The sequence below is a fragment of the Hyperoodon ampullatus genome (genome assembly GCF_949752795.1).
Source record: "Hyperoodon ampullatus genome assembly, chromosome: 12".
NCBI lineage: Eukaryota > Metazoa > Chordata > Mammalia > Artiodactyla > Ziphiidae > Hyperoodon > Hyperoodon ampullatus.
The window spans coordinates 49755877-49779121 of record NC_136925.1 but is presented as its reverse complement, the minus strand read 5'-3'; the positions used below and the strand labels follow the sequence as shown (position 1 = coordinate 49779121).

Sequence of the window (23245 nt, the reverse complement as noted above, 5' to 3'; positions counted from 1 at the left end):
GGATATTAATTATAATCCACCTGGTTATATCCATTTGGGAAGTAATATATGCAAACACTGTGGCATTATTTATATACTATTACATTGAAAGGCATCTTTTTCAACTTTTCTTTAAATTAATAAACTTAGAGCAGTTTTAGATTCACAGCAAAGTTGAGTGGAAAGTACAGAAAGTTCCCACATATGTTCTATCCTTACATATGTACAACCCCTCCCCCCATTATCAGTGTCTCACGCCAGAGGGGTACAGTTGTTACAACTGATGAACCTACACTGACATATCATTATCATCAGGAGTCCAAAGTTTACTTTAGGGTTCAACTCTTGATGTTTCACATTCTATGAATTTTGACAAATGTCATAGTACTGACACGTATCCACCATTGTAGTATCTTACAAAAGAGTTTTCACTGCCATAAAACTTCTGTGCTCTGCCTGTTCATCCTTCCCTCTCCCCAACCTCTGACAAGCCTACTTTTGATCTGCTTGCCTTGAACAGATACCATCTGTTGCAAAGTACATAAAACACATAATATGTCCTGCTTTTGAAAGGGATGTGAGCTATGCATTGATTCTGGTCTTGGAGCTCACATGATTTTTTTTCTGCATGTGTGAATGATGATGGTAAGATATTATAGCCTAGTTTGTGATTTTTTTCTGAATTGAAATCATTAAGCAATTTCTGAAGTAATCCTTAGAAGATCTAAAGATAACAGATTCTTTTCCAGTTTTACAATGAATAGGTTCTCAGTGAAGCTATTAAAATTTAGTTTATATTGGAAACATTGTTATGAGTATTAAAATGATGTTTTGAATTGGCCCCTCTTAAGAGCATAACTGTGAAGACGCTCTGATGACTTTTTTCTACTAGTCTGTGGTTTAGAAATGCAGTATCACATATTGTTCTTGACCTTTAGCATCCTAATTATTCTCTTGTTTATTACAGCTTTAGTAGAATTACTTGAAAAATTTGTCCTTCATCTCTCTGAAAGCCCATCTGAATGCTGCTTCCCCTCAGTGGAATATACAGGTACAGTTTAAACATTTTTGTATTTTGGAAAGTGCTCAATGTGCAAATAGATAATGTTTTGTAGAGGAGTGTAATTAGACACAAATATGCACAAGGTTTTTTCACCCTAAAAAATCTCTCCCTTTGTGCCATATACATTCCAGATATCTTTCAGTTTCTTCTGTGCAAATATCTGGGTTTCCTTGTAACTTTCTAGCTTCGTTTTTGAGCTCTTTTTTTTTCTGTCTACCCATTAAAAATTGTTTTTCCTTAAGGCAGTATCTTCCAATGTCTTTCACTCTTCTCTTTTTATCCACTTCCTAGTGGATAAAATCTCCTAGTGGACCTCATCTGCTTGTACTGTTCTACCCACCTTATATATTGATGACTTCTAAATATACCTCTTCTACTCAAAGATCTATAAGCTTCATTCTCATATTTCCAGATGCTTAATTGGTAAACATCACCTGGATGTGCTAAAGAACCCTCAAGCTCAAAATGTCCATCTTCTCATACCTCACTGAGATACATCCTTCTCCTACACTGTCTATTTTTGTGGGCAGTGCAATCATCTGTCCATCTAAGCCAAGTTCCCCCCCAGTCACCAAACTGTATTCTGTGCTCTTAATATAGCTCAAATTTATCTACTTATATCTATCTCTATTCTTCTTTATGTTAGTTTAGGCCACTATTACTTTTTGCCTAGGTTATTACAACATTCTCTTTACCCATTGTCTCTAATTGGAGTGTCATTTCTTTTCAGAGGTATTCTTTATGCTGCTTTCAGAGTGACCTGTGAAGTGTAAATGTGACCCGCTCTTTCCTCTACCTCTTAGAAGCTTACCATTGACCACTGCATACAGTTTAATCTTCTTATCATGGTACCCAAGGCCTTATGTTACTCTTCTCCTTTCTTCTCTAGCATTATCCCTTTCTCTCCATGCCTCGTATTTGTTTTTCAGGGGCACTAAACTATTAGCAGCATTGCCAACCTCACCCTCTCTTCTCCAAATACACATTCATTTATTCAACAGATGGATATTTTCCTCTGCTGTATAATAGAACTGCTCTAAGCACTTGGACACATCAGTGAACAAAAGAGAAAAAAGTCTTGCCTTTACAGAGTTTACCTTCTGATTGGAAGACAGACAATAAATAAGTAAAAAGATTCAGTATGTCAAGTGGTATGGTGCTAAGTGAGAAATGCAGAGCAGGGAAGGGGTCTAGGGAGTGCTAGTTGGGGGTGGCGGTTCCCGTGTTAAATAGTGTTCAGACCAGCAGAAATTGGGAGCAAGACACATGGATGTTTCCAGAGGGAGAGACTTCCAGCAAGTGACTAGGAAGGAGATTAGTACAGCTCAGAAGGAGTAAGGGGGAAGGATTGTTGGTGTTGAACTTAAAGAGGAGAGGATGATATCGGTTTTTTGTTTTTTCTTTTTTTTTTCTTTTGGCCACACCCCGTGGCTTGTGGGATCTTAGCTCCCTGACCAGGGATTGAACCTGTGCCCTCAGCAATGAAAGCACGGAGTCTTAACCACTGGACTGCTGGGGAACTGCCTGATCTAGGGTTTTTAAAGTCATTGCGAGGTCTTGAACACAGGAGTGACATGCTCTGATTTACATTTTTAAAAGATCACTATTGCTGCTATATCAGGAAAAGACTGAAGAACAAAGGGCTAAAGCAGGGAGATGAGTTAGGAGGCTATTGAAAAGATACAGATGAAAAATGGCAGTGGCTTGAATGAGGATGTCAGTGGAGCTAGAAGTACTTGGATTCTAGGTATATTTTGAAAATAGGACCAACAGAATTGGGTAACAGATTGAATATGGGGTGGGAGAGAGAGGAGTCAAAAGACCCAAGTTATTGATCTGAGCCACTGGAAGGATGAGATTACCAAATACTGAGATAGCGAAGAATGGGTAAAGAATAGGTTTCAGAGAGGAGATTAGGAGCTTGCTTTTATGTTATGTTTCCAATACTTACTACACATTTAAGTAGACATGCTCTGTACATGTTGGCTGTTTCAATCTGGAGCTTAGGGAGAAGGTAGGGCTGAAAATACAAATTACTAAATCATCAGCTTAGTATATAAAGCCAATACACATCTCTTTGTCATGTTTTTCTCATATTCTGACTTAATGTCTAATTCCTCACGTGATAGCACACTCCTGTAAGGTAGTTTCCTTGTCTTACCTGTCGTATCCTCTGCACCTAGAGTAACAGTGCCAATAAATGTTTGACAAATAAAGGAAAAAATGGGGCTTCCCTGGTGGCACAGTGGTTGAGCGTCTGCCTGCCGATGCAGGGGACACGGGTTTATGCCCCGGTCTGGGAAAATCCCACATGCCGGAGCGTCTGGGCCCGTGAGCCATGGCTGCTGAGCCTGCGCATCCGGAGCCTGTGCTCTGCAACGGGAGAGGCCACAACAGTGAGAGGCCTGCGTACTGCAAAAAAATAAATAAAGGAGAAAATGGATAGAAGAATGAAGGATAAGAGCTTTGTATACTGTGTCAACCAGTTGGTTTACTCTATTGCCTGTTAAAATTAAAACATTTAAGATTTCTGAGCAGAAGCTCTACTTGATTCATCTGTACCTTAGGACAATGAATTTAGTAACTGTGTAAAGGATGAAGTAGGGTGAAGAACTAAAATATCCCAAAGGTGAATATCCAGTGCCTGGGGCTCAGTAAATGAAGACACAGTGAAGAAAAAACAGAGAGGTAGCATAGGCTCATGATAATAGATCATCATGGGATATTGCCCCTCTTCCTATTAAGGGTAACATGACTTTTCTGTTTGCTAAAGAAACCATCCTTCAAATATGTGTTATTTATTCAAGTTAGACACAGTGTGTCAAATCTCCATAGAAAGAAAAAATTTTTTAAGATACATTTTCAGTCTGGCTCAGGCTAATTTTTTTAGCTCTGTTATTCATCACTGCCCAAACACATCCTGTGCATTCATATCACTGAACCTTTGCTCCTACCGTGCCCTCTGGATAAACCTTTTCCTCCCCATGACACCCATATGATAATGTCCAACTCCACTGTGAAGTTGCAGCTAGAATGTCACCTACCTTCTTATTCCCAGTCAGAAGTCCCTCCTCTGTGCTCCTATTACATTCACATTAAACTACCATTTTGATATTTATTATATTGCATATGGCTAACTTAAATTATTTCATTAGGTCTCAAATGCCTCTGTATCTTTAATATGGCATTTGAGATATTTTTATTGGATTACATATACATACTGTTACATAGCATCTATATTCACACAATACATTTGTATAACAATCCTAAATCTATTGGGATTTACAAAAATACACAGAACATATACCTAATTAAATCATAGTGACATCTAATGCAGATTTGGGAAAGGGATAAAAGTGATCATAAGAAAATGAAAGCAAAGAAATGAGAGGAAAATACAAGGTAGAATTAAACAGAAATTAAGGTAGGTGAAGGGAATTGGTAACTATTGACCACTGCTTGTGAATTAAATAGAGTGCTGAGGCACCTGATGTGCATTATATCGTTCAACCCTGTAACTACAATTGCCCCTTGAACAACATGGATTTGAACTGTGCAGGTCCACTTACAGGCAGATTTTTTTCAATAAATACATACTCCAGTACTACCAATCCATGGTTTGTTGAATCCTTGGATGCCGAACTGAGGATAGAGAGGGCCAGCTGTAAAGTTATACTCGGATTTTTGCCTGCATGGGGTTGGTGCCCTAACCCTTGCGTTGTTCAAGGGTCAGCTGTACTCTCCGAAGTAGGCATACTCATCACATTTAAAATCAGGAAACTGAGGTTCAGAGGGAAGAAAAGAGAAATTGTGAAGAGAATTTTGAGGAAAAGCATCTGTGAAGAAAATTACAACTTTATGAACAAACCTGAAAAAGTGTGTGAAAAACATACAGGAATTAATGATCAAGTCTGTGAGTAAGAAAGGAAATAAGAAGTGGTGATCATGGAGATTTGCATGGCCAAAGTGGGTATCTCTTGTCTTCAGTATGATGGTCTTCAAATTCTGCAGCTCTCTTTTGGCACATTGTTCTATTGGGTCGTATTTTCTATAGATAATCTAAAATTAACATTATGTTGTATATGTTATCTAGATACTCAACAAGGCTGATTGCTCAGTGTGCATGCATTTACTACCCTCTGTTATATTTCTAAATTATGCTGAGGGAGATCTCAGATGTTGGCTTCGTTGAATGTATTATCTAGGCAGATAAACCCTGAATGTGAATTTAAATTCTTTAAAGGCTCCAGCGGAACAACTATCCACTGGCGTTTTAGAGTACAGATGAAAATAAAGTGGCTTCCTGTTGATTGATTGTTATCCTTTATCATTTATTTTTTGGCTGGTGGAACAATGGTTTGCTATTATAAAAATTTCACTCTATTTACCTTAAATAAACAAAAAACATGTTTTGATATAAAAGACGTTTCAAAGCAGATGCTGGATAGATATATTCAATGTTTTTTCTTGTTTCTTGAAATGAGAAATTGATTGGCTTCTTAAAATTGACAGCTTGCTAAACCCTAAGGTAGCTGAAATTAGAATAACACAGTCATCCATCTGTTGTTAGCTCCCTCAGGATTTCAATCCATTATAAAATTTGCAAATCTGGAAAAATCAAATTAGTTTGGCTGTTTATCCCCTTAAAGAAAGAGGACAAACATAAAGTTCTGCACACTTGCAGTTTGTAACTCCATACAAGTATCTTTTCAAATCCTAACAGACATTAACCATTTGTCAACTCATTTCCCTGGGATGAGTTGGAGATTTTTTCCTTCTGCAGTTGCTTCTTTGAAATGATAAATTAAGTAGTCCTTTCAGGGTGGTAAATATTTTAATTTTATCCTTTTTCTCTTTATGTTGTTAATCAAAAGGTTTGAAAAAATATCAGAATATCATTGTTTCACCTTTTGATTATTAAAATATTTTTATACTTAATATATACAATTAAATATCCATTATACTTCCTTTGGGTATTCAGCAAATATGCTCTTTCTGTTTTGCATTTATGGAGCGTGTTTTTGAGTATGGTCAATAATTGGCAAGGAGGTATATAATATGAATGACCCTGTCCTCAAGGAGGGGAAATAGGACATATACCTAAAATGATGAATTAAATAATTTGCAGCGTATGGTAAAATAGAAAATAAAGAAATGGGAAACTGACATTTTTCAGCTGGCTACTTTGTTTCAGGCAATGTGCTAGAGCCTTTAAGTATGCTATTTGAATTGAGGTTTTGTCAAATGAGGGGTTGTGTGGTATGTGCCACAGGTGTTCAGTGGAAAGAGTGACCAGTGTTGACTAATGCCATTATGGAAGATTAGGGGAGGAAGCAATGATAGAGCAAGAGGAGTGGCACTAGTGCTGCCTTCTGGGCTATTACAGCTGAAAGAAATAGGAGAGGGGAAGAGTCTTGCAGGCAAGGGCAATTGTATAATCAAAGACGTGGAAAAGAGTAATGCTTTTCTCCAAATAGTGCTGACTATATCACGTAGGATGCTGAGACTTAGGCTAGTTTACTGGTCATAAAGAATTAAATTTTATGGCAGTAAAAATTGAATAAAATGGATAGATAACAGCCACATGTTAAAAAAGAAGGAACAGAACCTCAGGCTTACTTTGGGGAAGGAAAAAGGTAGGAGGAAATGGACTGACTGGTTGGTTTCTTTGGGTGGTGAGAGTTCTCTGGCTTTACTACTGATATAGCAGGGCTTCAGGAGAGTCAGTCAACAGCCAAGCTGTAACTGCTTCTCTAATACTGGATTTGTCCCTCAGTGGAGATATGGTTTACTCTTCTGAAAATTTATTTAGTTTCGCACTATTAGCCAAGTGCCAGGCAGAATAGATTTAATTTCTTATACCACTGCTCTATGTGCTAGCTTTCCAAATTAAAAATAGAACAGAATGTATTACCAAAGTGAGTGATTTCGGTCAATATTCAGTTAATTTTTTCAACTCATTTTGTTTTGAGACTATTATATTTATAATTAAAATGATTGGTTATTGCAAATAGTTAATGCTGAGATTGAATTAGGCATTGTTGAGTAGGGTAAGTCTGATGCTATAGGTGTCGTTGTTTGGTTGACCTTTATTCAGTAACTTATTTTATTATGCTTCACAGTGACTCTGGGGCATCCTTTTGTTTCTTGATTTCAATATACAGAAAAATGTTTGTTTGTTTGTTTGTTTGTTTATGGCTGCATTGGGTCTTTGTTGCTCCATGCTGGCTTTCTCTAGTTGCGGCGACTGGGAGCTATTCTTGACAGTGCACCAGCTTATTGCGGTGGCTTCTCTTGTTGCAGAGCACGGGCTCTAGGCGCACGGGCTTCAGTAGTTATGGCTTGCGGGCTCTAGAGCACAGGCCCAGTAGTTGTGCACAGGCTTAGTTGCTCTTCGGCATATGGGATCTTCCCAGACCACGGCTCAAACCCATGTCCTCTGCACTGGCAGGTGGGTTCTTAACCACTGCGCCAGCAGGAAAGCCCCAGAAAAAAATTTTAAGTTCATATCTATTTCCATCTCCACCTTGCTTCTAGTTTGATATGTAAAGCACAATTTTTGTTGTTCATTGGATATTTGTTCATTTATTCGTTCATCTACTCATTCATTCACTCAATGTTTGTTAAGCACTTATTACATATCCCACACACTATTGTGCACATTTCAGTAAATCACTGGTTACCAGTGATGCATCAGAGTCCCCTGAAAACATCCATTTTTATCATTGAATTTTACTTAATCATTTTGCTCCATCAATTTTATTTCTGAAGATTTTAATTTCTGCTTCATAAGTTGTTTTTAGTCCAGATTAAATGTAACAAAGATTATTTCACTGAACTTTTGTAGTCCAAGATCCATTTCTACTTGTCAGGTTGTCATATTGAATGTCAAATACAGATTTAAATATCAAGCCTCTTTTTTAATATATACCTGTAAACCATTTTCTGACTTCATTACTGCTTCAAGAAACTTTTCATTTCTTACTTCTTTTTCTAACGGAATTTTATTCACTCTCAAGTCACCTACATCTGTATCATATTAGTGATTTTTTGAGTGGATATTTGATATTTGTTTTGGTCTGCTTAATACCTCATATATTCTCCTTTAAAAGTCTTTTTGGAGATTTAACTGATACCTTCTTTAAAGTTAAATGTGTGGAGCAAGGTATCACTGTCCAATTATAACTGTCTCTAAAGTTCAGTTTTATTCCTTTAAGTGTGGATCTCAACTTCAGTGCACAAGAAGTAAGCTGTAGAGGTCTTCTAAAAAAACAAATGACTGAACAGTCACCTTCCACAATCTTGTTCAGTAGTCTGGAGTATTTATTTTTACTTTTAAAATACTCCTCAGAGTATTTTGATATACAGCCACAATTGGAAAACATTATCTGTTGGAATGTGCAGAGTTAAGTTTTTACTCTGAAGGTACAGAATCATAAGCTTTTAGAGGGAATGGACTTGGGAAATTATTCCTACAACATCAGGAAACTTATCTGTCATCTCAGGCCGACAGCTAGGCTACTCTGGAAAGACTCTATTCTTCCATGGCGAAGAACTAAGAACCTGAACCTTATGTAAATATTCAGTGTCATAGTCTTTTTGGGCAAATTCTCTCATCTTGATTCGTGACTTTATTCCATTCTTTACTGTAATGGTAGAAGGTACTCTGATCTATAGAATTCATGACATTGGGAATGCCCATTCTTATCACTCTTAGTCCACTGCATACTTCTCCTCTATTGTTAAGATATCTATATGTATTCTACTTTCCAAAAGGGAAACATAAGTATTATTTTAAGCACACAAATCCACATATTAACAAAGATATTTCTTATGCTTAATAATCTAATTTTATGTGTACTGCATTCTAAGTGTTATCATCTAATCTAACTTAAAATTGTCTGGTAGTAGCTTATAAAATCACTTTCATCATTATATCACATTATGATAGTTGATACGTAGGTCTGTTCCATGGCTATAGCAATATATAAAGTCAATGTTTATTTTATTGAAACTATTGAAATTTTGCAAAATCAGCCAATGTCACTGACACTACAGCACTAAAGTTTTACATTATTTAAACTTAGGAAACTAAGAACTTGAAATTATGGTGAGCATATGAATGATGATTAATAGTTGTTAAATATTGGTCATTATTTTGTGAGTGAGAATAATTTGTGGTATATGTTTTAGTACCAAGTGATAGAAACCCAAATCAGACTTTTTTCTTTTTTCTTTTTTTGTCTAAGCAGAAAAAGAGGCAGAATCATTGGCTCATAGTATTCAATAATAGGGTAAAGCTGTCCTTAGCAATTTGTCTCCTTTCTATGTCTCTCCCTTTCCTTGTATTGAATATATTGGATTCATTTTTCTCTACTGGAGACACAGAGTACCTCATAGCCCTGTACTTAACGGCGAGGGCATTGTGGGGGAATACCATCTTCATGCTAGTTTGAAAAATCTGGAGAAGACATTGCTTAGCCTGTTGCTAGGAGAAGGACAAAACTGGTATCCTTCTTCCTTAGGGACAGAAGGTACATCTGTTAGCAGAGTAAGAGTTATGAATAGCAAGGAATTCTAAGCTATATGAACTATAGCTTAATTGCTATCATTATAGGTGAAATTCAGCAATATTGCTAAGATCGTATTCTGATCTAGATAAGTAAAACTCAGATGTAGCTTGTCAAGAAATTAACTGACACCTATCTTTTAAATTTTCTATTTATTTTTCATTAAGAAATCACCCCTCTAGGCTAGATAGATGACCAACCAGCCTGGTTTGCCTGGGACTGTGAGGGGTTCCTGGGGCATGAGACTAAATGCTAAAACCATGCAAGTCCTAGGCAAACTAGGAGAAGTAGGTTACCTTTACCAAGAGTGCTGAAAGATGAATTATTGTTGCTTTAAAGAGTAGATGTTTGATAACCGTGATGTTTACTTTGTTCTTCCCTATCTCTGCAGATCTCAAGGCTACCCATATTTTAAGGTTCAGTTTAAATGCCACTTCTTCCCAATCTCTTCCTCCTATGAATTAATGTAATTCTTTATCTGTACCACTCTTGTTCCACTTTGTGCTTTAAAACATCTTTGTCAGAGTTATCTATATACAAATTTTATCTCTGACACTACAGGCAAAGTTCTTTTAGGGCATGATGTATGATTTATCTTTTATCCCTCATAGATTCTAGCGTGGTGCTCCACACTTTATAAGAAGGGATTTAGGGCCTCCCTGGTGGCGCAGTGGTTGAGAGTCCGCCTGCTGATGCAGGGGATACGGGTTCGTGCCCCGGTCTGGGAGGATCCCATATGCCGCGGAGCGGCTGGGCCCGTGAGCCATGGCCGCTGAGCCTGCGCATCCAGAGCCTGTGCTCCGCAACGGGAGAGGCCACAACAGTGAGAGGCCCGCGTACCGCCAAAAAAAAAAAAAAAAAAAAAAAGAAGGGATTTATTAAAAGTGATGAATAAATTCATGAGTTAAGTAGGTATATTGTTAATAATATGAAATGTACCAGTGTGTAATGGGAAAAAAACTGCTGATACAGAATTCAGAAAACCTAGCTTTTGCCCCTCCCTATCACTAGATAACTCTGTGATTTTGGACAGTTTCCTTATTTGTGTGTGTGTGTGTATCTGCACACACACTGTGCACACGCTATAGTTTCTTCAGGCAAAAATTGAAAGTTTCAGCTAGATCCCCCTTGTTATCTAGTGATGCTTTCTAGTGTTCATGCTTAATTTGGTCATCCAGTGTTGTCAAAGGCTAATCCAAACTTTCAGCCTCTCCTGTAGTCCTCTGTACTGTACAACCCCTTCACTTTTGGTAGATGATCACACTTCATACCTCACAGAGAAAATCTGCCTGCAGGAAGAAACTTGTTCAGTCCACCCTCATACATTGCTGTACATTATATGTAGAATAATATCAATTATTCCTTCCTGACACTCACGTGTAAATCTTTAAGAAGTAAACAGACATACTTATCTATATTTGTAATTCAAAATCTTATATATGCATTGCTTGATGAAAGTACAGTATTCTAGACCATTTTTGTGTTAACAGCTTTTGTGTCCTGAAAACCAAGTAAAAGTAGATTGTTTTAAAACTATGATTATTTGTTTTGTACTTAATATACTTTTAAATGCTTTTTTTTTTAGGAGAAAAGTTATTTTGTAAAAAGTTTCCTGTTAATTTCTTTGAAAAATGTCACTGACGGCTCTTAAAAGAACAGGATTCATCAGTGTATTTTCAAAATTTACATTAAAATATGTAAAAATATTGCTTTCATCAATATTCAATTAAAATGTGATTATTATACAGAGTTTTATACATTTTTATAACCCAGTGTTCTGTTGTTTATAGCTACTGATGCAAATGTGAAGAATGAAAGTCTTTCATCTGTGCAACAGCTTGGTGTTAAAATGACTGTCAGGTATATTATAGGGAAATATCTCCTTGTGCATTTCTAGAATTTGTTTTGTCTAGCTGATATGTGCTTAATAGTATTTAATTTAACAATCAACTATTTTGTATGCTTTAAACACAGAGTTTGTCATTCAGAAAATAATAACTTTGTTTTGAGGATATTGGCATATGATTGAATTACCCTTGCAGGTAAATCAGTTACAGTTCATTACTACTTCGTAGGCTAACTACAACGTATTTAAGTCTCTATGACTGTCAGGTTTTTTCCAAAAATAACATTTTAAAAATCAGCACATTGGTAGCACAATCATACCATTTTCTAAAATATGTTTAGTTTTTACTGTCAGGATATAATTATGAATACAAAAGTACCTTAATGTAGTCGCAGAAGTTAAAATGAATAAACCAATTATAGTAGTTTGAATTTTTTGTACTGAAATTATAATTTTCAAAAAAAATGGACAAGCAGAACAGACTGGGAGTTAAGGTCTGAGTCCTTGAACTCCTCTTTTTCTTGATTATTACATGGGAATCTTGATAGTCCCATTCTGTCTACTTCATTGGGTCATCTTCAGAATCAAGTGTCAAAAAAGATGCATGTGAAAGCTTTTAAAAAAGACTGTTTGGGGCTTCCCTGGTGGCGCAGTGGTTAAGAATCCACCTGCCAATTCAGGGGACACGGGTTCGAGCCCTTTTCCAGGAAGATCCCACATGCCGTGGAGCAACTAAGCCCGTGTGCCACAACTACTGAGCCTGGACTCTAGAGCCCGCGTGCCACAACTACTGAAGCTCACGCACCTAGAGCCCACGCTCCGCAACAAGAGAAGCCACCACAATGAGAAACCCGTGCACCGCAACAGAGTGCTCCCACTCACCGCAACTACAGAAAGCCCACGTGCAGCAACGAAGACCCAACACAGCAAAAGATATATATATAATAATAATAACAATAAAAATAAAAAAGACTGTGTAAATCCATAACATTATAACAAAAACTATGATAGTAATTCTAGCTCACCCACCTATATCACATAGGGTATATAACCCATTGATTATGTTTTGTCACCCTGTACCCATCTTTTATATTGTAATGATCTATTTCCATTCTGAAATGGAAACCATAGATAATATGAGCAGTCTAGTCACATATATTTTTTTAATTCAACATAATGTCTTACTGTTAAGAAATAAAGTGATTTATAATGAAAAGTTTGTATACTACTGCGGTGCCAATAGTGAGACAATAGCTGGCACCCATTTAGAATCATTGTAGCTGTGGCAGCTACGAATAGACTGATTTTATTTTGGTGCGTCAGATATTACAAGAGGGTTGCCACTGGCAAAGTGACTTTGCAAAATGGTGAACAAGCCTTAGTAAGTCTTCAAGCAAAGCAAAAGAACTATCTTTCCCTAACTTACACATGGTTTCATTCAGTGTATAATAAAATATATGACTAATATTTTATGATTTTATATGAAACAGAATTAGTTTCAGATAATTATAAATAGATTTTTCATCTATGCAAATGACAGGACATTTACAAGTTGTTACTGTGCAGGACTGACTGTCCCATGTCTAATCTCCTGGCCCTTACTCAGCAACTATCAGTAGTCCCCAGTCACTATGACAATCAAAAGCACTCCCATAAATTTCCAAACTAGCCCCTGGGGGAGGTGCCACCTTCATATAGAACCATTGGACTATATGAACTCTAAAATTGCTCTAAACTTAACATTATGTCAATCTAGCCTATGAACATTCCATGTTTTAGATTAAGTTCAGGAAAAAATGCTTATATTCTACTACTCATCTATAGTATCCATGTTTTGTTCTTTCACTACCATTTCATTTTCCTTTAAAGTTATTGTATTTACCAGATGAATACTGCTAATTCCAATAGATCATAATTATCAGGTACATATATTGAGTGTCATTCTTTCGTAAGTGCTCTGTATAACATAGTTAGCTAAAAGTAGAAATTTGAAAACTTAAAACCATGAGATCTCAAGAGAACTACACTTTGATGAATGTTAAAAAATGAATTTACAATGCAGGGCCTGACATTTTTTCATTCTGTATGTTTTCTGGGCTTTTACAGGTATGGCAAGTTCCTCAACCTGTTAAGAGATGGTGCGGAAAATGATCTTACCTTGGTTTTAAAGCACTGTGAGAGATTCCTGAAACAGCAGCAAGCTTCTGTAAAATCTTCTCTTCATATCCTTTTCGAATAATTGGCAGTACTTGAACTCTCTTCATATGTTTTTCAGAATTCTTTGATGGGGTACTTCAATACATTTATGGGAAAATAATACTTTAACCTATATTAGTGATTTGTTATGATATACCTTTATGGTATTTTATTCTATATTTTAAATATGTACTTTATTAGACTGAGTAGTAATTATTAAATTTTATTAGTTGAATCTTAAATGAATAAGTAAAGTTATTAGAATGTATTTTCAGTTATATATAAGGAAGTTTTAAAAATAGGTTTAGTAAATCAGAATAATACTCTAGATTTAGTAAATCTAGAATAAGAATAAAACATGCATTTATTTTATTTGAATTGGTTATCTTTCAGAAATAGGATTTGACTTTAAGAAAAAAGTGTGTACAGATCCTTTGCATTACTGAATTCTCAACATGTGTGGATTTATTTTTATACTTGATTATGCTAATAATTTGGCAGATAAACTAGAGAAAGGATGGTACTATTGTGTTAGTGACTTGAACAGTGTGTTTCCATGGAACAGATAGCTTTTCCTCCAGTTGCTGGTGCTGTTGGCCTCCACTGGGCATGTCAGCGCACATGTTACATTAAAATAGTCACTGTGCAAGTGATTTATTAATAAAGTTTGATTTTATATCAATAGCTTATAAATTGGTTGAAGACAAAATGAGGACTAAATATCCTTAATATCTCTTTCCTGAGATTCTGGAAATGAATATTTATGGAGTTCTTATATCTCACCATGTTAAGATAAACTATTATAAAAGTTCCTTAACTGTGCTTTTCAGTTTGCTTGCAGGGGAGTTACACTGGCCATGACTGGTTTGTATCTTCTTTGTTCATAATAATGTTGGGGGACAAAGACAAAACATTCCGATTTCTTCAGCAGTTCTCCAGGCTTCTGACTTCTGCTTTCCTTTGGTTGCCAAGACTACATATTTCTGTAAGACTTTTTAGTCTATTTTTAAAGGAGTATTTTAAATTTTAAGGAAAACCCTATTTAAATTCATTGGGATCTTATTATTTTATTTGTAGAGTGCGCTATGTACTCAATATTCGTTTTCTATCTGAATGCAATTTTGAGTGATTCCTTTTGAAGATATAGATTTGGCATTTTCTCGAATACTTGCTGTCTTACCTAATGGTAACTGAATGAAAGATTAGTGATAATAGGTGCATTACTAAATTTTAAACTTGTCATTTAGTAAATTATAAAATTCCATATATAAAAAGAAAACTATTGAATGGATATTTTTATTCTTGCTTTGTTAGAAAGAATCTCTGGTTAAATTATAGTATGAGAAAATAAGTTGAAATTGCATCCATATTGTATAGAGGAAAAGCACACTAACTATATACATTTTGGAAATCTATGATGAGTTTTGATTAAGGTAGTATGGTGTATTTTTAAAGATTTTACTAGTTTCATGAGATCCAAGTTTAAAGGTAAGTGCATCCCTCAATTTATTAAAGTTTCTGTATTTTGTTTTACTTATGTACTTACTGCATTTAAGACCTCCAACTTGGGAAAACTGTCCATTAAAATAAGCCATGCTAATGCTTCCCAAACCTTTTTCATGACATGTTGTCCTTGGACAACAGAATTACACAGCACCGAAGGATAAGTTGTTAAGGGAGCTAGAGAGTATCTGTGTCAAGTTAAATGAAAGCATTTATGACACGCTTTTGCAATATGTATTTGTGATAAAGAAAAGAAAGCACCAAGGAATACATTAAATATTGAAATTTTATGATTTTATGCTTGAAATAGCTGTATGTAATTCCTGAATAATACTTCACCATAATGAGAAATTTGCTCCTCTTTTACTTCACCATAATGAGAAATTTGCTCACGTGAACAGCAGGAAGCAAAAGGCAAAAAACTATGTACTAGCTTTTTTCCAATCAATGGAACTGTTTTCCTTCTGTTAACCAGAGTTTGAACAATTCTTTAAATTGTACATGAAGATTTAAAATGTCTTAAAGGTCTTTCACTCTTTCATTTACAAATGTAATGTTGAAAATTCTTTTGATAAGTATGGATTTTAAGTCTATCACACATTTTCATGTCAAGTATTTTAAAATGATATCTACATGCCACTAGTCTTAAGTGTTCTACTTTAGTGTTCAGAGTGTGACACAGTCAGACATCACCAATGAACTGTTTTTCACCATAATTTCGTAAAGTTGCATTTCTGCTTTGACGTTATAAACCTAGTTTTCTCACACAGTATTTTATTTTTAACACTACAAGAGTGATGGGCTCCACTAGCATTTCTTCCTATAAAACTGAAATCAGGCAGGACTCTAGCAGCTTTGAGTTTATTAGATTTACCACTTTTATAGCATCAATTTAATATGGAATATAGATCCGTGAATGGAATGGAGTGACTTATTACTCAGGGGTTTTAGAATGAGCTCTTGATGTAAAACCTTGACACCTTTCTGTTGGTGCAGCTGTATCATCAGTGAAGACTCATGCAGTGCCTTCTGTAGTATCATTTTTTTTCCTTTTCAAGTACAAATATACCAAGTTGAATATTTTATTACCAGTAGTTTGTTTTACTGTTTCTTTGTAAAACAAATAACATTCTGCTAAACATTCCTTTTCAAGGCTTCTATCTAGAACTGTTAGCTAAGTGCAGTTACTAATGTCCGTATAGTCAGTACTCCATAGTTTAAATGTTTTTGATTTAGTAACCTTTTGGATTGGTGTTTTTGCTATGCCACTTTCCTTGTTAGTGCATGCAGTAATAGACTTAATATATTACTTTAAAAGTGGTCCTTTTCTATTATGCTTGTTCCATTGGTCTCAGACATTACACTGACACTTTCTATGCAGGTTGATAAAATAAACAAATCTGCAGTTGCCACAAGACATGTTAAAGACACTTTAGCTTTAGCCATTAATAGCACAGACTTGTCCACCATCTTTAGCACAATACCACATTTTTGTAATCAACCTCAAAAAAGCTTCAACCTGTTCCCCCAGTCCCCCATTCCCCTACCTCATTACCCTGTTCTATTTTTTTCCCTTTTGTTCCATAGCCTACATCAATTTCCCACTATGCTTCTTAATTTATGTATTTGTTTATTATTTATACACTTAAACATAAGCTCTCTGAGGGCAGGGTTTTGTTCGCTGACATGTCCCAAACTATGTCCCACCATAATTATTCAGTAAATGTGCTGAATGTATGAATTAATATTTAAATAGAAATTTGTAAAGGACAGTAGGCTTTTTTATTACTTTAGAAAATGTATTTAAGAGAGCTCCTCTACATTCGTAAAGTGTTGTAAGCAAATTGCATCAAAAAGATTTAAAAATTTGGCCTAGGATAAACAGTATAGGACATAATGAAATATTAATTTGAAGTTCTCAAAATTTTATAAACTATTACTATTATTGTGAGATAAAAATCTGAAAAATGTGTCCTTAAGCTGTTTAGACCAGAAGAACTCTTTAATGTACTGATTTAATTAAATTATCTTCCAATTTTATTTGTCCTTAAGAAAATCCTTCCTGAATGATAAAATAATCATTTTTTATGGAATTTCATCAAGAATCAGTTTGACTAATTGTTAACATCAAAGCTGTTAATAAATATAGATTAAGAAAAATCAAGAAATCAGTTATTTCCATGGAGGAATACCTAATCTCAATAATTATCATAAAAGTTACAGTTATATATGCCTTCTCTGTTAGTAGAAACATATGAAATAGAACAAATGAAGTATTTTAATGCACATAAAACCAAAACTCCATTGATGATAAACCAGGCTGAAGTGGCATTCGAATGAAGTGCTGTATTTCAGCAGAAAGGTATCATGGGACACTTCCTTTATATATATTATTTATATAGATAAAATAAGAGCGTGTGTGAATATCTATATCTTCCTCTTCATAAAATAAAGTAATAACTACCTAACATGGGAAGTTTGGCGTTAAAAATTCTAATAGCATTGAAATATTCATTTGATCTAAATTTTACAACTATTATGTCATAGCACATTTGTAACCCATCTGCAGGGCATTAGCAATAGTAAGTCATGTAACCAGTCACTTGCTGAAAAGAGGACAGGTGTCAAAACCCCTTCCCTTTTTTACATGTGACTTTAAATCTTAATCATATTTGAAGATTCCATTTTCCTATGTGTTTTGTTTTCCCCTGAGAGGAGAAAGATTTGTTTTTTAGAATTATAGAATCAAAGTTTAAAAAGATATCTCCAGAGTTTTCTATTCACCCCTCTGCATGATGTGCATGATGGACATGCTGCACAGAGTCATTGCAGCACTGCCAGTGAAACACGGCCTGTTCTCTGCCCACAGAACCCTAGAGTGGAGGACTGGACTGGATTGGATTGTATCAGTTTGGATTGGTTTGGAGAGTTTGTCTTTTCTAATAGGGTCTTTCTATTTAATTTCCATAGATTTTTCTTAGTGTCAGGAATAAAATGACTCATCAGAACTACCTCTAGTGGAAGAAAAAAACTAAGACTGCTTACTGTGTTTCATTTCTTTAAGCACATATCTTTCATTTTTAATCATTAAAGCCAAATACTCTAAGAAGTGACACAACATGAACATTTTGGTACTGATAATTTTTTACTGATAATTTTTTGCATGATACTGGCCTAGTGTATATGTTACTTAGGTGATCTATTAAATGCTGTGATCCTATATGTGGTCTGCTTAATCTTATATTCTGAATTTTATTTAGAGTTACCTTTTATTAAGCATTACCATCCTTTCCAAGAGTTATGACTAACCAAAATATATCAAAACACTAAAAGTATAACAAACATAATTTATAATTTGATGATTCAGAAGATTCCTTGTTATATTCATGTGACTCAGAGCTGTCATTATTGATTTGGTTTTATGAATACCATTTACCATGTATACCATGTAAATTAGAGTTATGAAATAAAAATAGGCCAATTAACAAAACTTTTATTATAAGAAAGTTTCCTGTGATTACAGTGTGCAATCATTAGTATGTTGTTGTCATTCAGTCAGTTTGTTGAGTAGCTACTCTATGCAGGGCTTGGCGCTAGGAGCTGTGTTGGTTACCAAAATTTACGGCATAATTTCTTCCAACAGAGTATAATTCATAAGAGTAGAAGAATTCTTGCCTTATCTTTGGGAATCCATTACATAATAATGTTTTATTTTCTTTGAGAATATAATTAATTAGCCTATTATCTCCATCTCTATACAAACCTATTCTAAATATGTTGTTTTTAATGCAAATTAGAGAACACTGTGTAAGAAATATTTCCAATATTCTTACACTATTATATATATATATATTCAGAAAATTATTAGCTAAGTTTGCATTGAAAATTAAAGTATTACATGTGTATAAGTTGATTTATTTTGCTTTTACATATATTTATCAGAGTCATTAATTCTACTCTACAAATAGTAATTAGTGAAACACATTGTGTATTCAACAAAAGAAGATAAATCAAAGGGTACCAATTCTCATTCAGTTCATATTATTATTCTTATATTTCTCATATATTTCTCATATATTTCTACAATGTGAAATGGTAAACCAGTTATCATAATGAATGATAAAACACAAAAACTACTGATAAATCAACTCACTGATTTCAGAAATTTTCATATATTACTCAAACCTAAATCCTTTAGAACATTTAGCAGTATAAAGTTTGAAAAAATCCTCCTTATTTTAACTCTTATGTAATTGTTATATATGAGTTTGATTTTTGATTTTAAAGTATTAACTTTCTTTTATTAAAAAAGTTTGAGTTGCCTGGTAAAGGTAAAAACGTTAAAAGGGCTCTCCAGAAGTCAGATCTAATTTGAGTATCAATGTTTATTGTAAGTTTGTAGGATATAATTGCTAGTCTAATAGTTTTTCTTGACACAAAATTACATCTTCAGGTTTATTCTTTGTTTAAAAAATGTATTGTGGTTAGATGTTGGGTTTAAAGTAACACTCATTAAAACATTGAGCATTCATGATAAATTGTACCCAAGAACTAAATTGAAAAAATAACTGACTTTATGAAGAAATGGCTGAAAAATGCAATGCAATTTTGTAAATATATGTGTATATGTATCTATACATATATAATACATATAATATACACATAGACATATAAATAAATATAAAAATATATGAAATAAACTTTATATATTTGTAGATAGGTAGCCTGAGTACTTTGGGAATGCATCACAGTTTTAGATACAAATTTCTTATGGATTTCCCAATTTCACTTATTAGTAACTAGAGCTTAGATTTGGGTTATTTAACATTAACTTAGAAAAAGCGGATTAGGAAAATACCAAGAGCTGACAGACTAAATAAACCTTTTTGATGTTTTAGAGTCATTGACTAAATCCAAGGATATATAAGCATATTGAAATATACTTAGTTTTAAAATGTAAAGCATTTATTATGTACTCATCCATGTATTTATTCTTTCATGCAACATCCATCACCATTATTCCATAAGGGATTCAATTTGTCACAATTACAAAGTGTTAATTTTATTCCTTTATCTTGGAAGGAAGGTATATCATACTGCCTTTATTGAGTTTTAATCTTTCTATAGTGTTTAATGTTCTAACTTTTTAACTTACATAAAATTTGCACTAGCTTGTTATGCCACCATGGTAATTTTGAAGTAGCAAATTAGAGCAAAAGATTTAGATGAATTTGATTGGTTTTAAATTAGCTGCATATTAATTAATTCTCAATTTTTCTCTTTTATACAGAGGTACCTACCTATTGACACTATAGAATCTGGCATTCATCCAGTATATTTTTGCAGCACTCACTATATTGAAATGCTACTGAAAGCAGAGGTGCCACTTGTATTTTCAGCTTTTCACATGTCTGGTTTTGCACCATCACAGGTAATCCATAGGAAATAGTATTTCTTCAACTTCCAGATCTCAGTGTATTTAAAGAAAATTACATTCTCATCAAATATAGGAAATACATTGAAATTAATCACATCATTTTTGTAAGTAGTCATACATCTCTATGTGTTTAAATCTTTAAACTGTCTTTTTTCCCCTAGGTCTTTTATAACATATAGGTTTGCTTTATAGTAGATCCCTGACATTCACAGATGTTGAGTTCTGTTTCAGCTATTCAAGACATAGACATTCTGAAAGTCTATGACATGTAGCTTTTTTTTAAACATCTTTATTGGAGTATAATTGCTTTACAATGGTGTGTTAGTTTCTGCTATATAACAAAGTGAATCAGCTGTACGTATACATATATCCCCATATCCCCTCCCTTTGCGCTTCCCTCTCACACGCCCTATCCCACCCCTCTAGATGGTCACAAAGCACATAGCTGATCTCCCTGTGCTATGTTGCTGCTTCCCACTAGCTATCTATTTTACATTTGGTAGTGTATATATGTCCATGTCACTCTCTCCCTCCGTCCCAGCTTACCTTTCCCCCACCCAAGTCCTCAAGTCCTTTCTCTGCGTCTGCATCTTTATTCCTGCCCTGCCCCTAGGTTCTTCAGAACCTTTTTTTTTTTAATTCCACATATATATGTTACCATACAGTATTTGTTTTTCTCTTTCTGCCTTACTTCACTCTGTGTGACAGACTCTAGGTCCATCCACCTCATTACAAATAGCTCAATTTCGTTTTGTTTTATGGCTGAGTAATATTCCGTTGTATATATGTACCACATCTTCTTTATCCATTAATCTGTCGATGGACACTTAGGTTGCTTCCATGTCCTGGCTATGTAGATAATGCTGCAATGAACATTGTGGTACATGACTCTTTTTGAATTATGATTTTCTCCAGGTATATGCCCAGTAGTGGGATTTCTGTGTCGTATGGTAGTTCTATTTTTAGTTTTTGAAGAAACCTCCATACTGTTCTCCATAGTGGCTGTATCAATTTACATTCCCACCAACAGTGCAAGAGGGTTCCCTTTTCTCCACACCCTCTCCAGCATTTATTGTTTGTAGAGTTTTTGATGATGGCCATTCTGACTGTTGTGAGGTGATACCTCATTGTAGTTTTGATTTGCATTTCTCTAATGAGTAGTGATGTTGAGCATCCTTTCATGTGTTTGTTGGCAATCTGTATATCTTCTTTGGAGAAATGTCTATTTATGTCTTCCGCCCACTTTTGGATTGGGTTGTTTGTTTTTTTGATATTGAGCTGCATGAACTGCTTGTATATTTTGGAGATTAATCCTTTGTCAGTTGCTTCATTTGCAAATATTTTCTCCTATTCTGAGGCTTGTCTTTTCGTCTTGTTTATGGTTTCCTTTGCTGTGCAAAGACTTTTAAGTTTTATTAGGTCCCATTTCTTTATGTTTGTTTTTATTTCCCTTTCTCTAGGAGGTGGGTCAAAAAGGATCTTGCTGTGATTTATGTCATAGAGTGTTCTGCCTATGTTTTCCTCTAAAAGTTTTAGAGTGTCTGGCCTTACATTTAGGCCTTTAATCCATTTTGAGTTGATTTTTGTGTATGGTGCTAGGGAGTGTTCTAATTTCATTCTTTTACATGTAGTTGTCCAGTTTTCCCAGCACCACTTATTGAAGAGGCTGTCTTTTCTCCACTGTATATTCTTGCCTCCTTTATCAAAGATAAGGTGTCCATACTGTGCGTGGGTTTATCTCTGGGGTTTCTATCCTGTAACATTGATCTATATTTCTGTTTTTGTGCAAGTACCATACTGTCTTGATTACTGTAGCTTTGTAGTATAGTCTGAAGCCCAGGAACCTGATTCCTCCAGCTCTGTTTTTCTTTCTCAAGATTGATTTGGCTATTCGGGGTCTTTTGTGTATTCCATACAAATTGTGAAATTTTTTGTTTTAGTTCTGTGAAAAATGCCATTGGTAGTTTGATAGGGATTGCATTGAATCTGTAGATTTCTTTGGGTAAGTATAGTCATTTTCACAATGTTGATTCTTCCAGTATAAGAATGTGGTATATCTCTCCATCTGTTTGTCTCATCTTTAATTTCTTTCATCAGTGTGTTATAGTTTTCTGCATACAGATCTTTTGTCTCCTTAGGTAGGTTTATTCCTAGGTATTTTATTCTTTTTTTTGCAGTGGAAAAGGGGAGTGTTTCCTTAATTTCTCTTTCAAATTTTTTGTCATCAGTGTATAGGAATGCAAGAGTGTTCTGTGCATTAATTTTGTATCCTCCTACTTTACCAAATTCATTGATTAGCTCTAGTAGTTTTCTGTTAACATCTTTAGGATTCTCTGTGTATAGTATCAATGTCATCTGCAGACAGTGACAGTTTTACTTCTTCTTCTCTGATCTGGATTCCTTTTATTTCTTTTTCTTCTCTGATGGCTGTGGCTAAAACTTCCAATACTCTGTTGAGTAATAGTGGTGAGAGTGGGCAACCTTGTCTTGTTGCTGACCTTAGTGGAAATGGTTTCAGTTTTTCACCACTGAGAACAATGTTCGCTGTGGGTTTGTCATATATGGCCTTTATTATGTTGAGGTAGGTTGCCTCTATGCCTACTTTCTGGAGGGTTTTTATCATAAATGGGTTTTGAATTTTGTCAAAAGCT

The 23245-nt window shown here is 34.7% G+C and overlaps 1 protein-coding gene across 2 annotated transcripts in view; it reads left to right on the top strand.

Annotated features, from left to right (window-relative positions):
• Positions 1-23245, top strand: part of TBC1D32 (TBC1 domain family member 32) — a gene marked incomplete at its 5' end in the record, with an annotated part of 177787 nt that overhangs the window by 134958 nt on the left and 19584 nt on the right. For both annotated transcript variants that reach the window (XM_079716346.1, XM_079716345.1), the window contains 5 exons: positions 947-1030; positions 11403-11472; positions 13565-13680; positions 14485-14639; positions 20448-20588. In XM_079716346.1, coding sequence (XP_079572472.1) covers positions 947-1030; positions 11403-11472; positions 13565-13680; positions 14485-14639; positions 20448-20588 — 566 coding nt within the window. The remainder of the gene's footprint in view (positions 1-946; positions 1031-11402; positions 11473-13564; positions 13681-14484; positions 14640-20447; positions 20589-23245) is intronic.